Consider the following 25,590-nt stretch of genomic DNA (forward strand, 5'->3'; position numbering starts at 1 on the left):
GCGGCATAAGGCTGATTTATGGTTCCGCGTTTACACCAACGCAGAACCTACGGCGTAGGTTACGCAGCGACGCGCACCGTACGGTGCAAGTGGCCTTCGGCGCCCTTACGGCGTAGGCTCTGCGTCGATTTAACGCAGAACCATAAATCAGCCTTGTAACAAGCCGCCGGCGGCGCGCAGGGACTGGCTGGTTGGCTGGTGGATGTGCGGGAATGCAACTGCGTGGCCATTTTCATGCGGCCGGAGGAGGAGGAGGAGGAGGCGAGGCGGCGGGCGCAGCGGGGTCTCCGCCGCGGCTCCGTCGGGAGGGCCGTTTCAAACGACCGATAAAATGGCGACGACTTGGCCGGAGTCGGTCCCTGGTGCGCGGAGCGTCACTTGAGACGAGATCCGTGTCACACAGACACCAGGGGCGGACTGGCTGTAGGCAACGTCATTAAAAGTTAATACCAGAGCTGTTTGCATTAGTTAAGTACGGGAGAGTATGAGGGCCAGGCAGGAGAAAAATAAAATATTATTTTAGAGGAGGAAGATTTTTTTTTTTATTATTATTATGCACATCGAGAAAAAAGTCGAAATGTCGAGATTAATGTTGAAGTACAATTTCGAGAAAAAAAAGTCGAAATGTTGAGAAACAAGTCGAAATGTTGAGAAAAAAGTCGAAATGTTCAGATTAATGTTGTATGACGGAGTATTAGGGCCAAACTAAGACAAAAAAAATGGAAATGACGAGAATAAAGTCATAATAATATGAGAATAAATTCGTAAAAATACGAGAATAAAGTCATAATATTACGAGAATAAAGTCGTAATATTTTGAGAATAAAGTCGTAATATTACGAGAATAAAGAAATATTTTGAGAATAAAGTCGTAATATTACTAGAATAAAGTCGTAATACTAAATATATTATAAATATATAAATATAACTTCACAAGATGCTCAATATTCCTCATTTTAACACAGAGACTATGCTCTTCCTGTTAGAGTTCTCATAAATTATATTCTAATAATATTACAACTTTATTCTCATAATATTACGACTTTATTCTCCATAATATTACGACTTTATTCTCGTAATGTTACGACTTTATTCTCGTAATATTATGACTTTATTCTCATAATATTACGTCTTTATTCTCGCAACATTATGACTTTATTCTCGTAATTTCACGACTTTATTCTCATTATATTATGACTTTATTCTCGTAATTTCCAATTGTATTATTTTGTCTTAGTTTGGCCCTAATACTCCGTCGTAATGTTGAAGTACAATTTCGAGAAAAAAGTCAAAATTTCGTGAATAAAGTTGAAATGTTGAGAAAAAAGACGAAATTTCAACATTATTCTCGATATTTCGACTTTTTTCTCAACATTTCGACTTTTTTCTCGAAGTGCACAATAAAAAAAATCTTCCCCTCACAAATATTTTTTCTCTTGCATGGCCCTAATACTATTCCGTAGTTAAGCGGGACACGCAACATAAATACCTTTTTATACTGGACATGAAGCAATTAATAGCAGCAGGACAACAACATTCCTATAATTTCCTTTAAAGTATTATTGAATTGAATTGATGTTGCAACAGTGACCATATGTGTGCAAAAGTTAGACATCCCTCATTCAACCCAATGCTTCATTTTTGTGTGTGGCCATTGACAAAAATGAAGCAGAAAAACAAAAAGGAAAGTAACATCTGGGCAATCCTAAGTACCCCTAGGATGCCATAGCTTATAGATCCACCTTTAATAGCATGAAATTGAAGGCCTAACTGCATGTATGACTTTCCAAATTTGTCACATTGTTGTGAAAGAGGTTTAGGCCAATTTTTTTTTACAAAAAACCTTCAGTTAAGAGGTTTTTGGGCATTGGTATTTGCAGTTTTCTTCATTCGTCATGCGGTTATCTATCTATCCATCTATCTATCTCGCATCAAGCGGGAGCCAATTAAATCATACTTGGGGCAGTGAATGTTTTTAAGTACAAGGTTCATTTGTGGAGTGAAAAGGAAGAAATCTAATGGGTTGTCAGATCAGAAGCACCAACACCTAACTCCAATTATAATACAATTCTAATTATTATTAATAGTATCCACCCATCCATTATTGATACTGCTTCCTGTTCAGGGTCTTGGGGTTTTCTGGATACCATTTCAGCCGTCTTTGGTCAAAAGGGCAGGCTTACACGCTGGACAGGTTACCAGACAAACATATATCCAGTAATATTCCATTTAAATCCAAGTCAACAATATTAAATATAATAATATATAATATAATTTTTCAACTTCGGTTCACATAAATATGGTACCAGTTAATATGCAAACTGCCCAGCTAAGGACATCGCATAGAGCCGTCCATTTGAGGGGACTCATACTCATATCTTCTACTTTTGGAAACTTAAGGAACCATTAGGTGAGGAGTGGTACCCTACTGGCGGGATGTTCAAGTTCCCGGGTTGGCAACAGAGGTGAACCACTATGTATATATTGTGCGCCCCTGAGCAAGGCCCTCAACCCCCAACTGCTCCCCAAGCACCAGAAAAGTGGCAGCCTGCTTCTCCTAGTGTAACTATAGTGATGGGTTAAAAGCAGAGGAATAATTTTGGTGTGTTTTGTGAGATATACTGACATATAAAGATTATAGATTATAAAGTAAAACCTGGAGTCTCACAGTTTGTGTAACATCTGTTGGGATAATATTAACAGTGGGGTCTTTAAGATATGAAATCCATCCTACTCTTTAGGCTTTGTTGTTTAACTTTCAGTTATGCAGACGATGACAACATTTTATTAACTGGCTTGTTCTGGGATTTTTGTGTTTTTCTACAATGCAAAATTAAAACAAATAAAATCCTTTCAGTCTTCATTTTAGGCTTCATCCACGGAGTTGACTCATGATTGGGTCATATAATCTTTAGCTTTTAGGTTGTTTTGCAGTAGGGGTGTCTACTGCAAAATCTGGAGGACAAATATGACAAGTATTGAAGTTATCACAAACCAAATCACCCATTTCTGGGCCATGAACTGGTACTATAAGTTTAGGGGTCTCAAAACAGCGTGAAACTAGATTTTGATGTAGATTGACCAACTAAGTCACATCAAAAAGCATTTCCAATGAAACATCTGAACTACCACATTGTGAAAGCAAAAAAAGGTTTTTGCAATTTTTGGGAGTATTTTTCAATTAGAGCTGTTTACATATTGCATTTACATATTGTTTTTTTTTTTTTTTCAATATTCGGATTTTGCTCAAATCTAGGGGTATAAACGCAACTTTTGTAGAGTCTGGTTCTGCCAGAGGTGTTTTCCTGTCAAAGGGGAGGCTTTCCTTTCCACAGTTCTCTGAGGCTTTCTGAGTACGACAAATAACTTTTGATGCAATTTGTTGGCTTCTGTAGGAAGGCAATAATTATCATTATTTTTCTATCGGCTTTAATCAATTGGCTTATTTTGGAATTAGTTGAACTAGGTGTTGAAGTTCCTTGAGATGCCATTTGTCTTGATAATTAAATTAAATTTATTTTCTTTTTTTTCTTGGTTGTTATTTTCAAACCAAATTAAACATCGAGAGGATACAGAAACTCATCTTTCTGAGCAGCCAAATTTGAAAAAAATAAATGAAATATCACCATTCTAGAAATACATCAATTCAGAATTGTCCTCCCATCCATGTTCTGTACCTGGTTTATTCTTATCAGGGTAATGGGGGGATAATGGAGCCTATACAGTTATCATCAGTATCATCAGATGAAAGGCTGAGTACATCCTGGACAGGCTATCAGTCCATCACAGAAACCACCCAGACAAACAGTCATGCATGCATGTACTCCTATATAATGTACAAAAATCAATCAGCCAAACATGGCAACAAACATTTAAACACACACAAAAACACTTTCCATTCTGAGACTTTGCCTCTAGACAGGACACTGGACACCGGGACAGCAGTATAAAACTGACCGATGAAGGTGCTATGACAGTGTCCTTTGGTTTATAGTGTCACGCCTCACTTTGAGTCTTATATAGCTTTTATTGCTGTAAAACATTATGTGCTCATGAATACTGAAGTACTTTGAGTTAAAGAACTCATATTATAAAATATTTTTCACAAGCTGGGACAAAGCCCTAAGCTTATTTTTTCACATGCTTGGAATACTTTACAAACAGTTAAAAAGCAGCTTTTTCAACAATTTCCTTACAGGTCTGTTTATTGTAATCAGATTTAGGGGGTGGAGTCCGCTACTCAGCCCCCATCATCTTCAGCGCGGATCTCTTCTGAAATTGGTACTATAGCTTTAATTTTATGGGATACCTGCACTACATAGATCTGAAATTGAGCAAATGAAGAATGACATGAAGTAATGTGGAGTTAGGTTGGATGATTTTACTCAGATCTCAGTCTATGATGTCAAATTGCATGCAAAACTGAATCGCTAACTTTATGACAAATTTAGGTACATGAGTTGAGTTTAGTCACTTCTGACATCTAAATATATGCTATACATACGCTGGTCAAAAAAACTTAAAGGAGCTCTTTGAAAACACACAAAAAAAAGTAATGCTGGATATCAATACTGATATGGATTAGGTAATGTGTTAGTAATGAAAGGGTGCCCCATCATTTGATGGAAATTAAAATGATCAACGCACAGAAGGCTGAATTCAAAGACTATCCCACAATGAAAAAGAATAAAATTATGCTGCAGACTAGTCCATTTTGAATACATGGTACTTACATTTGGTACATTATTTTAATGATTTTGTATCCTCATAACTATTTTGTTAAATGTTATTAGGTGGGGGTCCTCATAAGCCTATTGGCTTGCTCGCTCCTCCCTGCACAGTTTCTTTTAACTGCACTTATTTGTGTGATGTTATTTTTTATTTTATGTGCTAAATAAACTAAACTAAACTAAACTAAACTTAGAGGTACCAAATTATTGGTACTTCTTATGGTACTTAGAAGTTTGCGCCACTGGTGCAAATTGATTATTTTAAGGTCAGGTGAGCATGGGAGCCATGCATACCTGCCTGCATACTGTTGCCACATGAGGTTGGGGATAGTCATGTACCAGCAGGAACCTAGGACCCACAACACGTCCAGTGTTGGGTCTGATAGTGGGTGCAAGGGTTTTATTCTGATACTTATTGGAAGTCAGGATGCCGTTGTCTAGCCTGTAGAGGTCTGTGTGTCTGTGGTCTTTCTTGCACGAAGGAGCAGATATTGTTAGTGCTGATGGGTTAAGGACCTTCTTCGCCAAGTCCATCTTTCCCACTGTAACGACCTGCCTCTCTTCCGTGCTCTTGATACTTTGCTGGGAGACACAGCACATCTTCTGGCAATAGCACATATCGATGTACAATCCTGGATGAGTTGGACTGCCTGTGCAACCTCTGGTGCCCCCATTATCACCTCATGCTACCAGCAGTGACACTGACCATAGCCAAATGCAAAACTATTGAAAAACAGTCACAAAAGGTTAGGAGGGCAAAAATAAAGGTGGATTTAACCGGTTATCTCCAAAAAGACTGGTTTGGCTTTTAATAAAATAGTATTTTTTCAGTGTCTACAGGACTGTCTCAGAAAATTAGAATAATTAGAATTGTGATAAAATTCTCTATTTTCTGTAATGCAATTAAAAAAACAAAAATGTCATACATTCTGGATTCATTACAAAGCAACTGAAATATTGCAAGCCTTTTATAATTTTAATATTGCTGATTATGGCTTACAGTTTAAGATTAAGATTCCCAGAATATTCAAATTTTTTGAGATAGGATATTTGAGTTTTCTTAAGCTGTAAGCCACGATCAGCAATATTAAAATAATAAAAGGCTTGCAATATTTCCGTTGATTTGTAATGAATCCAGAATGTATGACATTTTTGCATTACAGAAAATAAAGGACTTTATCACAATATTCTAATTTTCTGAGACAGTCCTGTACGTCTCAAGAGTTTTGCACTATTCTAACAAACATTTTCCTAATTTGTTGCCACCATAGGTTTTTGTTGTCAGGTTGTCATCAAGAAGAACCAATTGGCTAGAGAAGGTTACACGTCACTTCCTGTCATGCGCGATGGCGTTGTCCATGATATTGCTGTCACGTTGACTCCGTCTGGAAGTGTGCTTTTAATTTTCTTCATAACCTAACAGTGGAACGTATTTTCTGTAAATGAAACTACCCTATATCTTTTCATAGGCAACATTTAACGAATTGAGCCGCATGTAAGTAGGTTTCAGTGCTCACATGGTTCAGGTTATTCATGTTGCTTCCAGGGTGTCAGAGCTAGCTGTTAGCTGCTAGATGTTTACGCAAGGTTACAGGACACTGCCGAGTAGATGCTGCTCTAGGCTGATATGATGCATGAAATATAACTGTTTCACTCTGCCCGATGTGTTTCAGATCATGGCCCTTCACAGACTGAGTCTGAGGCTACGTCCCACGGTGAGAACGATGTTATATAATGAAGTATAATGAAGTATAATGAAGTTTACCTTGAGGGGCTGCAGCAGCATCACCTGGACAGTGTATACAAATAACCAGAGGTGTCAAAAGTATTCACATTCATTACTCAGGTAGAAGTATAGATACTAGAGTTCAAAAATACTCCTGTAGAAGTTGAAGTATCAACTCAAGTTTTTTACTCAAGTAAAAGTATAAAAGTACTGGTTTCAAAACTACATAAAAGTATAAAAGTAAAAGTAATGTAAGGGGGAAAAAAGCCATTAAAATGAAAATGAATGCATCTTAGTATAATGCAAATATATTAAAGAACCATATATGTGTACTATTGAGCATTAACATGTGTTTCAGAGAGCAGGAGATATGATGACTAGTTGCCTATAAGTATTGTATTGGTGCAAAAAGTCAAACTTCAGAGGCATGTTATCATTTATCCTAACCTTTATTGGAATGTACATCCAAGTTTAGTTGCAGGAATCTGAGGGCAACGGATGTAAGAACAAAACTGGACAAGAACATCTGAAACAACCACAACCAAATTCACTCTATCCGGATGGCGCAATTTAACTGGATAGTTTTTGTTTAAAGGCCGAAATGAAATAGAGTAACAAGGCTGTTTTTAAAATGTAAGGAGTAAAAAGTACAGATAATTGCGTGAAAATGTAAGGAGTAAAAAAGTAAAAAGTCATCTGAAAAATAATTACTCCAGTGAAGTATAGATAACCAAAACTTCTACTTAAGTAAGGTAACAAAGTATTTGTACTTCGTTACTTGACACCTCTGCAAATAAAGCTCATTTAACTGTTGCTGACACTGTCTTTGATTTGATTTATTTTATTTTTGTACATGTAAAAAACAACACTTCAAGAGAAGTTTAAGAAAACAAAACAACAAAACAAAGAATTTCTTCCTTTAACACTTGATATCTTAATTTACATGTGCATTACATGTGCTGTGCTCTTTCAGGAGATCCACAAAGGTTGTACTAAAGTGTTTTTTGTTTTGATTAATGTTGCAGATAACACATGTCAGATCCCTTCATACCAGTGGATGCAGGCGGCAGCAGGAGCCTGTGGCTGCGGAGTCAGAAGATGAGCCGTTCTTAGTCTTCAGAACTCAGGCGAATGATCCGGTAATAGACGTTGGATGTGATGGGATTGATATGGTGACAGTTGGGCTAATTTAGACATGCGTCTTTGTTATACTCCAGAAGCAAGTATTGACTACCACATTGTCTGAACTGGTGATTACTGAGTAATTAACAGTTCTGGTACAATGAGCAAATGACATTGACATCACTGAAACTGTTCGCAGATTTTCATGTAAATATTCCTTAATGTTTTACAAATGAAGCTCTAGTGTCTTCTTCTAATCCTCTCGTCCATTCCCATCTGGGGTCACCACAGCAAATCATCCGTCTTCATGTAACCCTATCCGCTGTATTCTCTTCTGTCATACCAACTAAACTCATGTCATCTTTCACTATATCCATACATCTCCTTTTTGGTCGTCTTCCAGGCCTCCGCCTTTGCAGTTCTAACCTTATCGTTCTTCTACCCATATGTTCACTGCCCCTCTTCTGTACATGTCCAAACCAACTCAGTCTGGTTTCTCTGACTTTCTCTCCAAATATCTAACATGTGCTGTCCCTCATTCCTGATCCTATCCATCCTAGTCAAAGACAATCCCAACATTGTAACATCTGCAACCTCTATCTCCTGTCTTCATCAGTCCAAGGTCTCCAAACCAAATGAAGCGCAACTGTCTTACATCATATTAGTGATTACAGTAGAAGATATGCAGTGTTTTAAAAATATATCTAATATCTTAGCTCCAGGATGTGAATCTCTAAGGTGGAAAACATTTCTGGATGCTTCCCCACTCAGCTAAGCCTAACCCGCAGACACATTTTGTGATTTGTTTAAGCATTATGGGCTATTCTTTTTTTGTCCTTTAACACACTTCAATACTGTAATCTTTATAAATGGATATTAATAATACATATGAATTTGGAGCATGTAGTATGTTGTTTTTATAGTCTGAGCAATATTAATCAATAATGATGGTAAATATTGGTGAAAGGGAAATTGCAACATATTGACTGACAAAATCTCAAATTGTCTGAATCTTTTTTTGCATTTTAAAAGTTTAACTATGTTTAAAAAAAACAAACTTCAAAAATGTATTTAAATTCTGGTAATTGTTTAATGACCAGTTCAGATGTTTTTTGATTTCTTTTATTTAACATCTTTCAGTATGGCCAGCTCATTCATTTATTCTTCAACGATTTAAAAGCTTAAACTACTGCTACTGCTTTGAAAGTTGATGTTTAGATAAGATATTATACATCTGTTTTGATTTTGACCCCAAAAACCAACCGTGTCTTTTTCCAGGCTTCCCAGTCAGAGAAACATATGGGACAGTTCTACACCGTACCTCCTGCACACATCCGTCCTCTGTTCCCTCATGGTCTCCCGCGGCGCTACCAGGAACAGGCAGGTTCTTCTTAGCCAGTGAATGTGCAGAAACATGAAATGAACAAATCACATTTTTAATAGATGATATCTTACATGGATATAAATTCTTCTGCCTGGTTTTTAGGTGAAGACGTTTAATGAAGCTTGCATCATGGTCAGGCCGCCAGCCCTGGAGGTCATTTCTTGTTTGAAGAAAACAGACTACACCAAACCTGCTCCGAGATTTTTATTTTGTATCCTTAAAAATGTACACTCGCACAGTTTTGTTCCCCTGATCCCACATAAACGTTGTCATCCTTATTGATTTGTTCAGATGGGTTGCAGGGGACTGGGAAGACAATGTCACTTTGTCACACAATCCACTTCTGCTATACACAGGGATGGCTGGTGCTACACATACCTGATGGTAACAGATGGTTAACAGTCACACACACCAGATGTTTGTCTACACACAGAGATAACAGTAACCGTTTAACACATCTGCTTTATACAGCCCACATCTGGATGAAGAACTGTAAGGAACTGCTCCCATCATCCTATAATACATCACGCTTTGATCAGCCTTTACAAGCCACAGCATGGTTACGCAACTTCAGAGTCACCAGCGAACCTTTCCTCTCTAAGGTAACAACAATCATGTATTTTAATCTACGCATTACTTACATTTTTTTTTTTTACTGCTTTAACCTGGCTACAGGCGTAGATGTAGTGTTGAAGGAAGATTTTGACATGGAGTGACACTTGGGAACATGGTGTAAGAATTTATTTTAGATGCATCTTTTTTATGTTTCAGTAAAAAAACTAGGTAAGACATATTGTCTTCTGTTTTGAGGAAAAACAGAATCACTAACAGTTGTAGAATGTCCAGGAAGCGATGTCTTCTCAAGAGCCCAAAGATAATCTCTAGTGTGCTAATATCCATCCATCCATCCATCCATCCATCACTTAATTTTATGCGCTGACAGTTTTGTCACAAGGAGTGCAGTCTTAAATCATAATTTGTGTTATTAATGTAAGTAAAAAGAAGAAGAAAAAACATTGTTTAGCTTAAGACTTAGTTATTGCTGTGTTTGATTTATTGCATCTTATATCACTGACAACCTTGGTTTGGCACAAGATCTACTTTTCAAAGTTATTTACAAGCCATGATGTTAAGTAATTAAAAAATGCTGCTGGTCAAAATTTAACAAGTGCACTAAGCAGAAAACTGGCTTTGGTTGGTTGTGCAGTTTTGGCATCTCTCATTGGTGGGACTACATGTCTTTGAGCTGCAGGTTTTTATTGTAAATCAAATCATGCATGGTGGATAAATAAAAATGTTTGCAACATCTTAAAAGAAGCAGCAAGATGCAAATGACTTCCGATGAGAACTTTCTAAACTAAAATCAGAATAAATGAATTAATTTCTCAAAATGGCTCAGTCTTGAACTGAGATGACAGACTTTGCATCCAAGCAACCACGTGCACAGTTTATCACACAAGCTCAGGTAAATCTACGTGAAGGATTCTAGATCATGAATCTGGATTGTACATCAGATGGCGCGCACGTACATGTAACTGAGATGCAGTTAAATTAAACCTTTCTACCTTAATGTGAACCACACATTTTATTATCTGCTTTAATTCTGGTTGAGAGGTTAAAAAAAATTATGAAACTCAATTCTTTCCCAGATAAAAACAAAGCAGCGCTATGTTTGGACGAAGAGGGAGTTCACAGAGGAAGGACGTCCACTCGGAGAGCTGGTGGATCTGGTAAGTTCTCTCTTGATGCTTATCTGCATTGATTTCTTTTTTTTATTTCAGTAGTCATTTTTATTAGAGATGAGGATTCTTTCACACTCCTGGGCTTTCCTCCAAGTCTTTATTTCTGACTGATTTGAGTCACGCAGAGTCTTTAAAGTGTCATCTTTCATCTTGCCTGTGCTTGGTGGTGACCAGTTAGTGATGAACCGAGGTCAGTGATGAGCACATTATGGTTGTAAAGCAAATGCTGATGAGTGAGGAAAGGAGAAGTGGATACATTCAAAGCCTGTGACTTTCTCCCTTTCTGCCAGGCATCATTCAGTTTTTTTTTTTATTTAAAGGATAGATTTATGTGGTTGGCATGTCAGGGAATATAAGGGAATATATTGGTATTCACCAATCTGGCTGCATGGTTTGACAGAGTAGTCTTGATAAATGAGTGGAATTATTCTTCATAGGACTCCCACTTTATATAAGAACACAGTTGAATGTTCACAGGCTTAAATTGAAGTAAACTGGTCATAAAATAATTTTTCCGAAGCCTATAACCGTCCACGTTTGCTGCAGGGCATATCTCGTGTGAAGAGCAGCAGTGACGTGGTGGGGGCCGTGATGAAGGAGCTCAGGCTACAAAGTGGGCAACCAGGCGCAGAGTTTCGCTTGGCGGTGGCAGTGGATGGTGTCAATGCCCTGTGGGGACGATCCACCATTAAGAAGGAGGATAAGAGTGCTGTGAGAAAACACATTAATACTTTGTATCTTGCATTCAATATTTCTTTCAGTTGCCAGTCTTATGTTTCTTCCTCACTGTCATCAGGTGGAACCAGAAGAGCTCACTTTGGTTTATAACCTGAGAAAGCTGATGAAGAATGACTGGGTGAGAATATTGCAGTCACTGGTGGCGGTTGATTTGAAATGATTAGCTTCGGAAATGTTAAATGAATATTAACTCTTGTTTCAGACTGGAGGTGCCATCATTGCCACTCTGTCTCAGACGGGGTCTCTCTACATGCCAAAATCTGTCTACTTACCCCAAGAGCTGCTCGGAGAGGTTGGATGATTTCTTTTCTTTTTCATTGCAGTTTAACATTACCGGTAGTAGGATTTGGCCTCAAGTGCCGCATAAAGTTTTTTTTTTTTTTAAACCTCTTTTTACCCAGGCCAAAAGCCAGGATTGTGCATATGTGCAAGTTTTTGCTGTCGGGGAGCAAATAAAATCTGGTTATTTTGCAAAATTCCCAATTTAAACAAATATTTTTCAGTATTTGTAAATGTGAAAAAAAAGAGAGCCCACTTTATTTGGGACCCCAGACATCTCCCCAGGTTGATCACGTACAGAGGCTACAGTCCTTGTGCAGCCACCCTGGGTCTTATACTTTCAATAAAGGCAAGGCAAGTTTATTTATATAGCACAATTCAACACAAGGTAATTCAAAGTGCTTTACATCAACATTAAAAGCGGCAAGACATAATTAGACAGTAAATAACAAATAAAATGAAATAAAATTATGAGAAAAGAAGGTAAAATAATAAAAAGCACAAGTTGCTGAAAAATAAGGGCAGTAAAAACCACTACGGCCACAAAATCTTACTAGATAAACAAACTGGTTGGGACTTAAGTGGGATATTTTATGAAGGGGAGATGTGCATGAGCTACATAACATCTCTTAATTTTGTTTAGTTTCTGCTCTTTACAACTATAATTTCTGTTTATAGACATATATGTCTTACATCTGCATGACAGAAGACGTTCCGAGACTCGTACATCCAGCACTGTCACTCACACCTTACACTTTCGACAGCTGCTTAATCACAAGACTAAATCCATTGTAGCGTATTTTTGACTATGGGGGTTTGACTTTTAACTTTCTTTTTAAATAATTAATATTTACAAGTATGGATTATTTAAATATACAACCATTTATTTCTACATTTTGTTTGGATACTGTTACACAGCCTGTGGTGGTTTAAACACTATATTTTCCTAGTGTAATTTATTTGACATGATGCTGATTTTATGATTTCTCTACATGCCCAAGTATGTTTTGTGTTAAATTTGTTTGTTGGTTTTTTAAAGCCATTGTGTTAAATTGAAGACAGCTGGTTTGATGTCCCGTACTAAACCTGCTGTCTGTGTTCTGCTCATTAGAAGGGGTTCGATAGCATGGATCCATTCGTCCCGGTGATGGTGCCCAACTATAGCGAGAAGGAGTTTGAGAGCTGTTACCTTTACTTTACGGACCGCCACTGGCTCCAGCATCCACAGAGTAAGTACTGATGATGTTTATGTGTTAATGAGTTGTTGACAAGGTTTTCTAACGAACATTTTGTTTTCAACAGGCCACACAGAAGAAGGAAAAAAAGAAATCATCTTCCTGAGCAATAGGAATCCATCCATGTTTGACAGGATTTGTGGCTTCTTATGATGTCATAGAAATATTTAAATATCGCTGTACCAGAAATACTGTAAACACAAAAATCCATGTCCATACTATTTGCCCCGCTGTAAATTATAATGCACTGAGTTGCTTTGATAATAAAATGTTAACCTTCTGCAGTTTACTTTTTAATTATGCAGACAAGCTAAAAAATACAATTTATGTATTGCAATAATGAAAAATGCCTTTTCTGTTAAAGAACAACAGTTTTTTATGCTCAGCATACAGTTTTTGTTACAGGCCTGGGCTGTGGGCAGGTCTCTACACCACCTACAATCTTTTGAAAACAGTTAAAACACCAAGCTATCCTGTTGTAATATGTATATAATATGTGTCTGGGCTGTCTTGTTATGAGCAAGAGCCAACCTGAGGGAAGTGTCATCTTAAAAGACAGAAATGTTGCTCTAAAGCATCTGTAGTTCAGTGCTCATTGTGCTTTCAGTGACGTCCAAGTTACATGTGGCATGTGAATGAATACCTCCATCCATCTCTGTTTACTCTCTGAATTGAGTTGAGAAAATACAAATGGTCCCATTCTTCATTTTCAGCAAAGACCATGTCCATAATTTTCAAGAATGTTTTCAGACCAAACGAGTTATTCACTTGGCATCAGTCCTACTTAAATTAGTTAACACCCACAGATGGAGCAAAATTTCTGTTTTCAATCTTTTTTTCTTTGCATAAGATAAATCATTAACCTATTCCTGCACATGGGTCGATAAGTTATGTTTACTGGCAACAGTTTTCAGAAATCCTTGCTTTTAGGCTTTTTCCTTCAGAGATGTCTCAGGATTCTCTGAATTGTAATTAATATTAATTGTAGATTATTAAAATCCCCAACTGTATGATGATAAACATTGTGCGGTTGATTTAGTTGTCCACACAGTCTTTCAGCTGTCTCCATCTAGACATCTAGATGACTGCTGCTTCTGGGTTCTTTTCCCTAAATGCATTTCAACTGAGAACCTAGTTTTTTTTATGGGTTTTTCTGCGGTCTCCTCTTTGCAAGAACCAACATATCTGTTTGGTGGGTCATGTTTTTAAAATGAGGCACAGAAAAAACATCTGGAACTACCAGTTTTTAAATCAATGGAACATTCTCGTCCATGATAGAAATGTTAAAACATTCACATTCAGTTGTTACACTGAGGTTATATTCTATGGTGCAAATGGAAACATTTAAAAGAAGTGTGTAACATGAACCAATTTTGAGTTGATACAACTGAAAAGCTCCTGGTATTATCCCTGAGGTGATCCCAAAGTTATAGTAAGGCCTGGGGGGGGGATGACACTTCATTGTACTAAATTTGTCCAGCCTGCCCCAAAACTCTGATTTCAGTAGGAATGCAAGAAAAGGGACTCAAATAGTATTTTAGCTCCTTGATAAAAAGCCCTGGTTTATGTAGGTTTTGGTGTTGTCCACTACTTTTTCAGTCTTTTGCTGCCCCAGTACTCCTTATTTCTGAACTGTACATGAAATGCACTTATTGTGGTTATTTCCTTGACTCCTCAGATCATACAAGTCACACTCACCCATCACTTTACATTTTCTTTTTAGGCTTATAATGCCTTTTTTTTTATCCTATCATACACCCATTAAGGTTCTGTACGCAGCACAATGCTACCTCTGCATGTGGAAGCCGGGGATCAAACCCCCGACTTTCCTATCTGGCTCCTGCACTGCAAAAACTCAAAATCTTACCAGGAATATTTGTCTTATTTGTATAAAAATTAGACATTTTGTCTTAAAATGACAAATTTTTAGTCAAAAAATCTCATTACACTTAAAACAAGAGTCATCACCAGAAAAATAACTATTTGACAATTTTCACCTGTAAATTTTCGCTTGAAATAAGTAGAACAATCTGCCAGTGGGACAAGATTTATCTTCTCATTACAAGCAAAAAAATCTTGTTCCACTGGCAGATTTTTCTACTTATTTTAAGTGAAAATGTACTTGAAAATTTTTGTTTTTTCCAGTGATGAGTCTTGTTTTAAGTGTAATGAGATTTTCTTTTTTACTAAAAAATGTTCTTTTTAAGATTTTGAGTTACAGTTAAACACAACTTCCAGCAACTACGTTGTTGTTGTTCTGCTCTTGGTTATACAAAGGGTTTAAATGATTTGGACACGTTTCGTTAGGTGTCAGTTCCCGAAATTGATCAAATATAAGAGAAAGTTACCAAAGTAGCACAAAGCATTGTGACCTCCAGTGTGATTTGCGCCCCCTGGCGGCTGGTACGTGTTACTGCGTCTATGCGACGCCTCCCTTTCTGCAGTCACGTGACCGGTAGACGAACACATACAAACTTGGCTTGTGGTAAATAACACAACAATCACAAGACGGTGCGTTATAAATTCTGCAGTTGCACCTCCAGGACGTACTCCTGTCAGAGCTACCCGAAGAGGACATAATCTTTTATTTACATTGGAGTTATTATGGCGAGTTAACTTCCTGAAACTGTATTTAGTCCTGAACTTCTTCCACTTATTTGGATGAATGTCTTCAGATAAAATGGCACTGTCGTTGCCGCCTGCAGCTCTTTTGGCGCTTATTGTTTTCGTCGCAGCAGAAGTGATCCTCTGTTCAGGTTCAGGTTCCAACACACACATTTGTGGTTATTAAATCCCCATTATTCTGACTGAATGAGTGGTGTTAATGTGATGTTATTATGTTTTCCTCTTCCAGAAAGCAATAAATGTGTTGCCAGAAGCTTTGGCCATGACTCCATAGTGTGTGAATGTAATGCCACCTACTGTGACAGTGTTGGGACCATCACCTCTCCTCCTCTGGGCCGGTATTCCTCCTACCTGTCCAGCATGGCAGGCAGCCGGCTGGAGGCCAGCCAGGGTCAGGTCCAGGTGAACAGCTCAGGAGCAGGTGAGAACAGAAGAGGAGAGGAGAGGAGAGGCACAAGATTTAACATTTTCCCTGTCCTTGACACCCTTTATTCGAGCCTGCAGTGCCATTACCGGCTTAAAATCACTGGTTTAACACATCCCAGTCAGTGTTTTTGGAGTGGCCAGGGTCTAAACATTTCTCACAGTCAGGGGCGCTGGAAAGTGGGGGTAAAGGAGACAGATTCTAGGGGCCCATGATTGAGGGGGGCCCAGAGAGGCCCCTAATCATGATGAAAATTATGATATATATATATAAAAAGTAATGACAATAACTAATATATGATTACAAATGTTTTATTTTCAAAGTCCTAGTAATAACTTTACTGGATCAGCTGCAGCTAGCCTGTTCTTCTTTCAGAAATATGGTAATGATAGTCAAAAATACCATTCAAATACATAATTATATAGAAACTAGCATAAATAAATGTGACTGCTGTGTTGGGGGCCCTGTAAAGATTATTTTCATGGGTCCCAAATCCCTAGCGGCGCCCCTGCTCACAGTGAACCATTTACATCTACAGGATACTATGAGAATTATCCAGCCTCCCTGTATCCAGCTTAAGCCCAGTTATACTGCATTTTCTGTCAAGACCAATTTCAATAGACACAACCTTCAGAATAAAGATGTGGAGTGAAGTCCTCTATCTCAGTGGTCCTCCACCTTTTTTCAGTGATGTACCCCCTGTGAAATATTTTTTCAGCCAAGTACCCCCTAACCAGCGCAAAGCACTTTTGGTTATAAAAAAAAGACCTAAAACAGAGCACTGTGCCGTCAGTAACTGATTTATTAAACATAAAAATATTGCTGCTACGCTTCAACCACGACTCCATCGTTGGTCCAAGTGATTGACAGGTGAAGCCAGGTGATTGACAGGTTAAGTGGAACCATCCTGGTGTGGGGGATACTCTGCGGTTTTAGGATAATAAGTTGAATAGCCTACTCCTGAAGATAAAATTCATTTTATGAATTTAGACTTATATTTTCGTCAATTATTTATAAAATATGTATTTTTAAAGGATTTTTGCATGGATGCTACTTTTTAAATATATGTATATTTTAAAATCTCCCGTACCCCCTGTAGTGCCTTCACGTACCCCCAGGGGTACACGTACCCCCATTTGAGAGACAACTGCTCTATCTGACTCTACCCCCTTCAAACAATCTGCTGTGAACAAGGCTGCAAAAACATGTTTAAAACGGGTGTTTTTGCACCGTATCTCTTTGGTGATATGCTTAAAGAATGTCAATGTGTCCCTAAGACAGTAAGAAATTTGTCAGCCTTTTTTTTTCGTGAAGGAAAATAAAGGACAAAATATGGCTCCTTTAAGAAACATTGTCTCAACCTACACTACTGGCTTTGATTTGAAGTTAGTTTCGCACTAACCTGCAAAACTATTACACTGTGCTGTATTATATTAGAAAATAACATTCCTATTGTAGAAAACTGTGTGGAAGCTATTGCTCTCGAAGTTTCGCTGCTGTTAGTCATAATTTTATTGGAAGTGGAGATGGGTTCATCATGACATGAGGTGGTAGACTTTCATGGGAGGATGGAGAGGATGTAAGGGAGCTGAGCTGGTGTAAGCCTGTACAAAACACCTCACAACGTTAACATCATTGGCAGCATTTTTCATTGTAGTAGTAGTTGTTGTAGTGGATGATTCTAACTGTACCAAGGCAGCTACCTTCTGACGAACATGCAGTTTAGTTTCATGAAATGGTTTATAAAGGTGGTGTAAGTTATAACAGTCACTCACACTTTTACTTATGATCAGCAAATCTTGGCATATTCTATTAGCCTTTTCATTAATACATAAAAACTGATTAATAAACAAACAAAGATGATTTAGTTGATATTTGCAACAGTGACAAAACATTTTTTTGAGTTATAAATTACATTTTATACCTTGACTGTGATGGATCACATCAAGAGAAGTGTTAATATTGATGCATATTTACCATTTTGAAGAGGCTACCCCTGAAGGGAATGGCCAAAAGGAAAGAGGATTTACCAGTTTGATACATGAAACCCCTCGTGCTTTGCCCCTTCTTCAAAGTTCTGTATTACTAGAGTTGTTCAGAGCTGAGATGAAACTTTGCTGAAAAAAAACGATCAATTCATTTGAAACTAGTTGTTATTAGATATCAAACTGATGTCTGATTAGATTCATGTTATTATGAAGTATAGGTCTTTTCTGACTCAATTGATTATCTTTAAAATACATAAGCTCAGTATTTTATTTTGATGCATGTTTAGACCGCTGTACTTTGTTGTTTATCTTGAGGTGCTTACAAGAAAGGTATTTGGTATAGGAGGTAGATTGTGGTGTTGGAGCAGCTGTAATTTACTGCAGGTGTTTTCCCCAGGCCTCAGGTTGACCATCGTTCCCTACCAGAAGTATCAGAAGATCAGGGGATTTGGTGGCGCAATGACTGATGCAGCAGCCATCAACATTCTCTCTCTGTCCCCGGGGGCCCAGGAACAGCTGCTTCGACAGTACTTCTCCAAAGAAGGTACGTTTTATGTAGAACCCCATCTCAGACAAGACTCTCTTCCCATGTAAAGTTTTGTCATATTTACTTATTTAAAATAGAAACATTAGTATCTAATGTAATGTGTAATTTATAGAAACATTACATAGGTGTTAAGAAATAAATGAAAATCCACTATAATGACACAGTACTTGATTAAACAAGATATCTGCCTCAGAGCTTCTTTAAATATTTATAGATTTAATGATTTTTGCCCGTGTTATATGTATGTGTGTATACTGTATATATATATATATATATATATATATTTTTTTATTTTATTAGTTTGCACACAATAAAAGTAACACTTACAATCAAAATAGTAAAACAAATGTGACAGGAGAGGTCAAAAAGCCAACAGGCTTATGCAGCGGACCTCCCCTCAATTTAGGAAGTAAAACAGTAGTTACAAAAAACAAAAACAAAAAAACTCGATAACGGATAAGCGGTAACTGGAGAACATTTGAGTTAATGAACTCACTGTCATGTTCAAAACAAACCAGCCTTGGAAGGTTTGACAGGGTTTGCTGTCCTGCTGAAAGTATTCATTAGAAGAAAGATCCAGTAAAGGCTTCACTGGCTTCCTTCAAAAGTCAATTTATTTAGGTTGTGAACAGACATTTCTGAAAATGTCAATTTCTGGGGCTGTGAATTCCTCATAAGGGGGAGGAGGGGGTGTTTAAATGAACACAATCAACAAGAGTAAACAACTTGTTAAAGTAAGAGGTTCCAAGTGTGCCAAACAAACATCCCTCACAGCAGGGCTTTGTCACATTCAGCCTGAACTGTTTATACCTCGCAGAATGAATTCATCACCCAAACATCTAAATGTTGCTGCAGAAATTGTCCAATCTTTCATTGTCTGTTGTTTGCCCATTGTGGTTTCTTGTCACTGCAGCCCATCTGCTTTGAGGTTGATGTGCAGTCAGAGTCACTGACTCACTGATCAGCTTAGTGATAATGAGCAGATTCTTGAGTTGCTGTTGCATTTCTATGAGAAGAACCCGCTCTGCTCAATCTTCTCTAGTCTCTGCCATTAAGAGGGACTTTTTGCACAGAAAGCAGCTCCTCAGTCTGTTTATTTACTTTTAAAGAACATTATCTGTAAACCTTAGATCATTTATACCTTAAATAGAAAAGCCAGCCATTATGCCACAGAAGGAATATTGTATTCATTCAGAGTTGATGCTTGGTTTTGAACTTGAGCAGATGTGGAGGACCAGAGATGTCTTGGTGTCCAATTTTGGTTTACCCAAGACCACTTGATGGTCAACGTGACCTTCTGGGTACCAGGGGAGGAGTATGAAAACACTCTGGTAAAGATGGAAACATTTTACTAGCATGCATGCATGAGCTCACAAATTAAATTGACTTTGCAAGAATACCTGATAGAGCTTCATTTCTTTTTCTGTTTTTCTATTTTTACGGAGGAGAATAAAATCAAGAATACTAATCATTTTGCTAGAAGAGTGAAAATACATTTAAAGAATGAAAAATGCCATCCTTGAAGGCATTTATTTTGCAGTGCCAGCAATAATGGATCTAAAATTCATCCATCCATGCATCCATTCTTCTTTTTCCGCTTATCCGGGGTCGGGAACATGGTCCTCTCAGACTCCGTGACCGCACCTCCCCAGTGCATGGTTGAAGCTTTGCTGGAGAGGGGAGTTGAAGCTCTCTTTGACGGGAAACTCTGCCAGATGTCCCCAGCAGACCCTCACATACGTGTGGGTCTCCAGAGTCTGACTGGCATCCTCCCACCACCAGAATCAACTCACTTCCAGGTGGTGATCAGTCGACAGCTCCGCTCCTCTCTTTACCCGAGTGTCCAAGACATGTGGCCGCAAGTCCGATGATACAACTACAAAGTCAGTCATCGATCTGCAACCGAGGGTGTCCTGGTGCCAAGTGGACATGTGGACAGCCTTATGCTGGAACATAGTGCTTGTAATGGACAATCCATGACGAGCATAAAAGTCCAATAACAAAACACTGTTCGGGTTCAGATCGGGGGGGCCGTTCCTCCCAATCACGCCCTTCCAGGTCTCACCGTCATCGCCCGCACGAGCATTGAAGTCCCCCAGGAGAACGAGGGAGTCCCCAGCAGGGGCGCTCTCCGGGACCCCACCCAATGACTCCAAAAAGGGTGGATATTGTGAACTGCTGTTGGGTGTATGAGCACAAACAACCGTCAGGACCTGAAGGCAGAGGGAGGAGACCCTCTCGTTCCCTGGTGTGAACTGCAGTGTACCGGCCAATGAGCCAGGGGGCAATAAGTATGCCAACCTTGGGTCTAAAGTTCTTCAAATAAAAACATAAACATGTCATGTACAGGACTGTCTCAGCAAATTAGAATATTGTGATAAAGTCCTTTATTTTCTGTAATGCAAAAATGTCATACATTCTGGATTCATTAAAAATCAATGAAATATTGCAAGCCTTTTATTATTTTAATATTGCTGATCATGGTTTACAGCTTAAGAAAACTCAAATATCCTATCTTAAAAAATTAGAATATTCTGGGAATCTTAATCTTAAACTGTAAGCCATAATCAGCAATATTAAAATAATAAAAGGCTTACAATATTTCAGTTGATTTGTAATTAATCCAGAATGTATGACATTTTTGTTTTTTTTTAATTGTATTACAGAAAATAGGGCCGCTCGGTGGCGCAGTGGGTTGAGCAGCGGCTCATATACTGAGGCTACAGTCCTCCTCCTGCAGCGGTCGCGGGTTCGAATCCGGCCTGCGCACCTTTGCTGCGTGTTTTCCCCGTTCTCTCTCTCTACCCCTTTCCAGTCTGCATCTCCAATAAAGGGCCACTAGAGCCCAAAAAAATCTTAAAAAAAAAATTAAAAAAAATGGTATTACAGAAAATAAAGAACTTCATCACAATATTCAAATTTTCTGAGACAGTCCTGTAATGTCAGTGAAACCTTTAGCTTGTCATCACAGAGGTTTCAGTACTTCAGCTGGCATAGCTGCTGCCTTCTTGTACACAATATTTCAATGTCATCATGTGACACAGTAATGTTCTGCAGCGCCAGGAAACGCTGGGCAGTGTTTCCTACCAGCACGTGCTTCTTTATAACCATCCTGCATCAAGTCATAAGTGTTAACTAATTCAGTTACAGCTTGACCTGGATGGCTGTTCTCTAAAATATGGTATCACATTTGTAGCAGCAAAATATTAAAAACAACAAACAAACAAATGCATGTATGCATGAAGAGACAAGCCAGAAATGCATAAATAACTCTTCCTCACTTCATGTGGTCTCAAACACTTTCCAACATGTATCAAAGAGTGATGAGACCCGAGAATAATTGATCAACTTGTTTGTTGACTTAAATTTTGTGGCAGGTATTGGCTACAGTGTTGTACGTGTCCCCATTGCCAGCTGTGACTTTTCCACCCGCTTGTACACCTACGCTGACACCCCTGGGGACTACACCCTGGACAATTTCACTTTGTCTCCTGAGGATGTAAACATGAAGGTATATACCTATCTTTCTTTTCACACAGAGACATGTTCATCCCTTCACATCTCTCCATGTGTTTACTTTCCTCCCTTTCCTCCCCTGCCTCAGATACCCCTCCTGCAGCGTGCCCAGGCAATGTCTCCTCGTCCCCTGTCCCTGTTTGGCAGTGCCTGGACTGCCCCCGCCTGGATGAAAACTAATAATGCACTTATAGGGAAGGGCTCGCTGAAGGGCCGGCCAGGGGGCAAAGAACATAAAACATGGGCTCAGTATTATATCAGGTGACTTGTGTGACTTATGGCTTGAAGTGAAATAGCTTGTTGGATGATTGTGATATCAAAATGTTTTATTCTGATGGGAGCCTTTTCCTCCCAGGTTCCTTGAAGAATATGCTAAATATAACTTGACTTTCTGGGCATTGACGACAGGAAATGAGCCCACTGCAGGACTCACTACAAACTACAGGTCTCTCCTCACATTACGTTACAACTAATTTCATATACAAGGACATACGTATTCTCGTGAACTCTAAACGTTGCAAGAGATAGGTGAATTTTTGTCATTGTAGCTTCCAGGCTCTGGGCTTCACTGCTCAGGAGCAGCGGGACTGGGTGGTTATGGACTTGGGCCCGGCTTTGACTGCATCGTCATTTCCAGATACACACATCATCATACTGGATGACAACCGCTGGCTGCTGCCCTACTGGGCCAAGGTGGTGAGTCTTAAGACAGAGAGGTGCAGTTATTGGCACAAATATGTATGTGTGTATATATATATATATATATATATATATATATATATATATATATATATATATATATATATATATATATATATATATATTTATATATATATATATATATATATATATATATATATATATAGTCTCCTTCTTAACTTGAGGAGTGAGCCTTATGGGTCACATTGGCTACCCAAGGGAACACTGGGAGAACATGCAAAAGTCATGGGGAAACTTAACACGCACTCAGCACCCACATCGTCCCCGGCGGGAATTGAACCCAGACCTTCTAGCTGTGAGACGACTGCACTACCAGCCTTGCACCGTGCCCCCAGATTCAGGATTCTTAACGATCTCTGACACTTATAATTACCCTGAGATTTATGGATGGTGGTGGAATAAGGAAATTTACATTTTGACTCATATTTCTAAAATTCTCTTTTTCTCTGATTGGTTGGAAAGTCCGCAATCAAATCTAGCGCATCAAGTTTTCATGAAATCCATGTTTCTATCTCATAAAACAGTCCGGATGAAAATATAAAACTTTGTGTGCCTATACAAGGCTTCAGTTGTAGTTCTCAAATCACCTAACATTTCAGAATGACGGCCGAGCCGCCAATCAAATATATGTAGCAAATATTCACAAATTCATGGAACTCAAAGGCTTGTTCTTAATAACATGTGGAAGGAAGGTACCAAATCTGTGAGTAAAGGAAGCTGATTTACATTTACTCTCACATTTAAAGAACCATAAAAACCAGAACAGCACCCCCCCACCCCCTGATCAAAACCACTCAATACTGCCAATTTTTTTGTCGCTTTTTTCAGAAACAGCCAAAAACCCCAGCACATTGAACTGAATTTAAATGAAATGAAACGCTTAAACTGGGTTTGGACCAGGCTACACCAGAGCTTGTCTGGATAATCTAAACCTAAACTAGTTTTCAGCTCTAGCAGGCTATGTAGTCCACAGTGGACTGGTTTCAATGAAGGTTTAACCAAAAGAAAATCCACACCGAGCAGGAATAAGAATATTTTTTTTATTATAGAGTCGAATATTTTCATATTATTACCATTAGACACTGTTATTGAATTGATATGGTAAATAATTACAATATCCACACTAGTCATCTAAGTCATAGAAAGCCTCTTCATTGCCATTCCAACGTCTGCAACTTTCCAAAAACTGGTTCTAAAAATTTTTTTCCCCATCTTTATCACTCCAGGTTCTAAATGATGTTCATGCAGCACGGTACATTCATGGAATCGCGGTCCACTGGTACCTGGACAGTTTTATCCCTCCTGATATAACCTTAGGAGTCACCCATCACCTCTATCCTGAGTATTACCTGTTGGCCACTGAGGCCTGCGCTGGTTGGATACCAATAGACCGAGGAGTGAAGCTGGGAAGCTGGAAGAGGGCTGAACTCTACGCAAAAGACATCATAGAGGTGAAATCACCTTATCTTTCTTGAAAGTTATGCATGTTCAGTCAGGTCTGCCGTAAGAGATTTGACATGATAGGAGCCGTTTCTTTAAAGGTTGCATGCTGCACTGCTTCCGTGTTGTGGTGCAGGTTACAAGTTGCTCTCTGTTGCGTGCATGTTACAGAAACTGCCTCCAAGCCACCAAAGCAAGCTGGAACTGGTGTTTCTTCTTTCTTCACTCTCACTCTCACTCAAGCAACTTTGGACTCCTTCTATTCAATCCAATTTGCATAGGTTCATTCAGGCTCCGCACATATTCAAATGTAGGCAGCGTTTGACCATGCCATCCAAAGTACCAATCCCAACATAAGACACTGAACGTGAGGTTTTTTTTTCTGTTTCAGGACTTAAATCATCACGTTGTGGGCTGGACTGACTGGAATCTGGCACTGGATCAGACTGGTGGACCAAACTGGGTCAAAAACTTTGTAGACAGCCCTGTTATAGTAGATGAAAAGCATGACGTCTTCTATAAGCAGCCATCTTTTTACAGCATGGCCCACTTCAGGTAGCCCCGTTTCTCTTACTTGACCTTCATTCACACTTGAATACCTTTTTTTTTTTTTTTTTTTCCGAGGTGACCTTGCCATGACATCCTTTTATGAAACCTTTCTTACACAGTAAGTTCCTGTGGGAGGGGTCACAGAGGGTGGGAGTATCTGCCAGTGAAAAGACGGAGATGGAGTACACTGCCTTCATCAGACCGGATGGTTCAATGGCCATCATCATACTCAACAGGTACTAGTCATAAAGACAGTTTGAAAGTGTAAGAAGACTGGGATTTGCTGATCTGTTTACGTGTGTGTTTTCAGGTCATCGTCTGAGATCAAGTTTGAAGTCTGGGATCCAGCAGTGGGATACATTCGTAACACCATTCCAGCTCGTTCACTGCTCACACTTGCTTGGAGCAGAAATTAACTGTGTAAACACTAATGCAACAGTACATGTTGAAAATGTCTGCAAATTTCATGAGTAAAGAAAAAAAGAAGCATTTTATACAATAACCTTAAAGTTACCAAAGCAAAGAGTGTGTAATTTATCAGTACCATATCAACAGATTTATTTTTCAGTGCAGGTTTGTTTTGACAGAGACTTCTGTGATTTTTTAAATTAAGCCTTGTCAGAACACTAGATTAACCTGTGGTGCGTCACTCTCAGCTAGACACGTGCTGCTTGCATGGTCACATAACTGAAGAAAAAATGTTCAGAATCTGTAATGTCTTGGCTGTTGACTTCCAAATACATGCAGCAGACTTTATTCATAATCCTCTAACAACTTTGAGTGCAGAGGAAATAAAATGCCACATGGTAAATGAACTGTAAGGAG

At 38.7% G+C, this 25,590-nt stretch overlaps 2 protein-coding genes across 3 annotated transcripts in view; both read left to right on the plus strand.

Annotated features, from left to right (window-relative positions):
• dap3 (death associated protein 3) overlaps window positions 1–13,982 on the plus strand; it is a 14,949-nt gene extending 967 nt beyond the window's left edge. The window contains exons 1-13 of one of the 2 annotated variants that reach the window (XM_061716901.1): window positions 6,077–6,225; window positions 6,404–6,445; window positions 7,482–7,595; window positions 8,857–8,958; window positions 9,065–9,173; window positions 9,254–9,346; window positions 9,434–9,564; window positions 10,612–10,692; window positions 11,251–11,415; window positions 11,501–11,560; window positions 11,645–11,734; window positions 12,833–12,950; window positions 13,024–13,977. In XM_061716901.1, the coding sequence (XP_061572885.1) occupies window positions 6,407–6,445; window positions 7,482–7,595; window positions 8,857–8,958; window positions 9,065–9,173; window positions 9,254–9,346; window positions 9,434–9,564; window positions 10,612–10,692; window positions 11,251–11,415; window positions 11,501–11,560; window positions 11,645–11,734; window positions 12,833–12,950; window positions 13,024–13,109 (1,188 nt within the window). In that variant the 5' untranslated portion in view covers window positions 6,077–6,225; window positions 6,404–6,406 and the 3' untranslated portion in view covers window positions 13,110–13,977. Of the gene's footprint in view, window positions 1–6,076; window positions 6,226–6,403; window positions 6,446–7,481; window positions 7,596–8,856; window positions 8,959–9,064; window positions 9,174–9,253; window positions 9,347–9,433; window positions 9,565–10,611; window positions 10,693–11,250; window positions 11,416–11,500; window positions 11,561–11,644; window positions 11,735–12,832; window positions 12,951–13,023 lie in introns of those variants that run through there. The other variant, XM_061716900.1, reaches the window with a different exon arrangement.
• A 1,416-nt stretch (window positions 13,983–15,398) lies between these two features.
• Window positions 15,399–25,586, plus strand: gba1 (glucosylceramidase beta 1). The gene is made up of 11 exons (XM_061716907.1): window positions 15,399–15,712; window positions 15,811–16,002; window positions 18,391–18,537; window positions 21,918–22,051; window positions 22,145–22,317; window positions 22,412–22,501; window positions 22,605–22,752; window positions 24,003–24,227; window positions 24,608–24,771; window positions 24,885–25,001; window positions 25,076–25,586. Exons 1-11 carry the CDS (start codon window positions 15,622–15,624, stop codon window positions 25,179–25,181), a joined length of 1,587 nt encoding a protein of 528 aa, XP_061572891.1. The 5' UTR covers window positions 15,399–15,621; the 3' UTR covers window positions 25,182–25,586.
• The last annotated feature ends 4 nt before the right edge of the window (window positions 25,587–25,590 follow it).

The sequence above is a fragment of the Cololabis saira genome, chromosome 3 (genome assembly GCF_033807715.1).
Source record: "Cololabis saira isolate AMF1-May2022 chromosome 3, fColSai1.1, whole genome shotgun sequence".
In the NCBI taxonomy this organism is placed as follows: Eukaryota; Metazoa; Chordata; class Actinopteri; order Beloniformes; family Belonidae; genus Cololabis; species Cololabis saira.

Excerpts from the sequence above, each read along its gene's own strand:
- gba1 (XM_061716907.1), top strand. The coding sequence starts at position 15,622 with ATGTCTTCAGATAAAATGGCACTGTCGTTGCCGCCTGCAGCTCTTTTG. Across the intron at positions 18,538-21,917 it reads ACAGTACTTCTCCAAAGAAG|GTATTGGCTACAGTGTTGTA; the intron begins GTACGTTTTATG and ends ATTTTGTGGCAG. Across the intron at positions 22,318-22,411 it reads TGGGCTCAGTATTATATCAG|GTTCCTTGAAGAATATGCTA; the intron begins GTGACTTGTGTG and ends TTTTCCTCCCAG.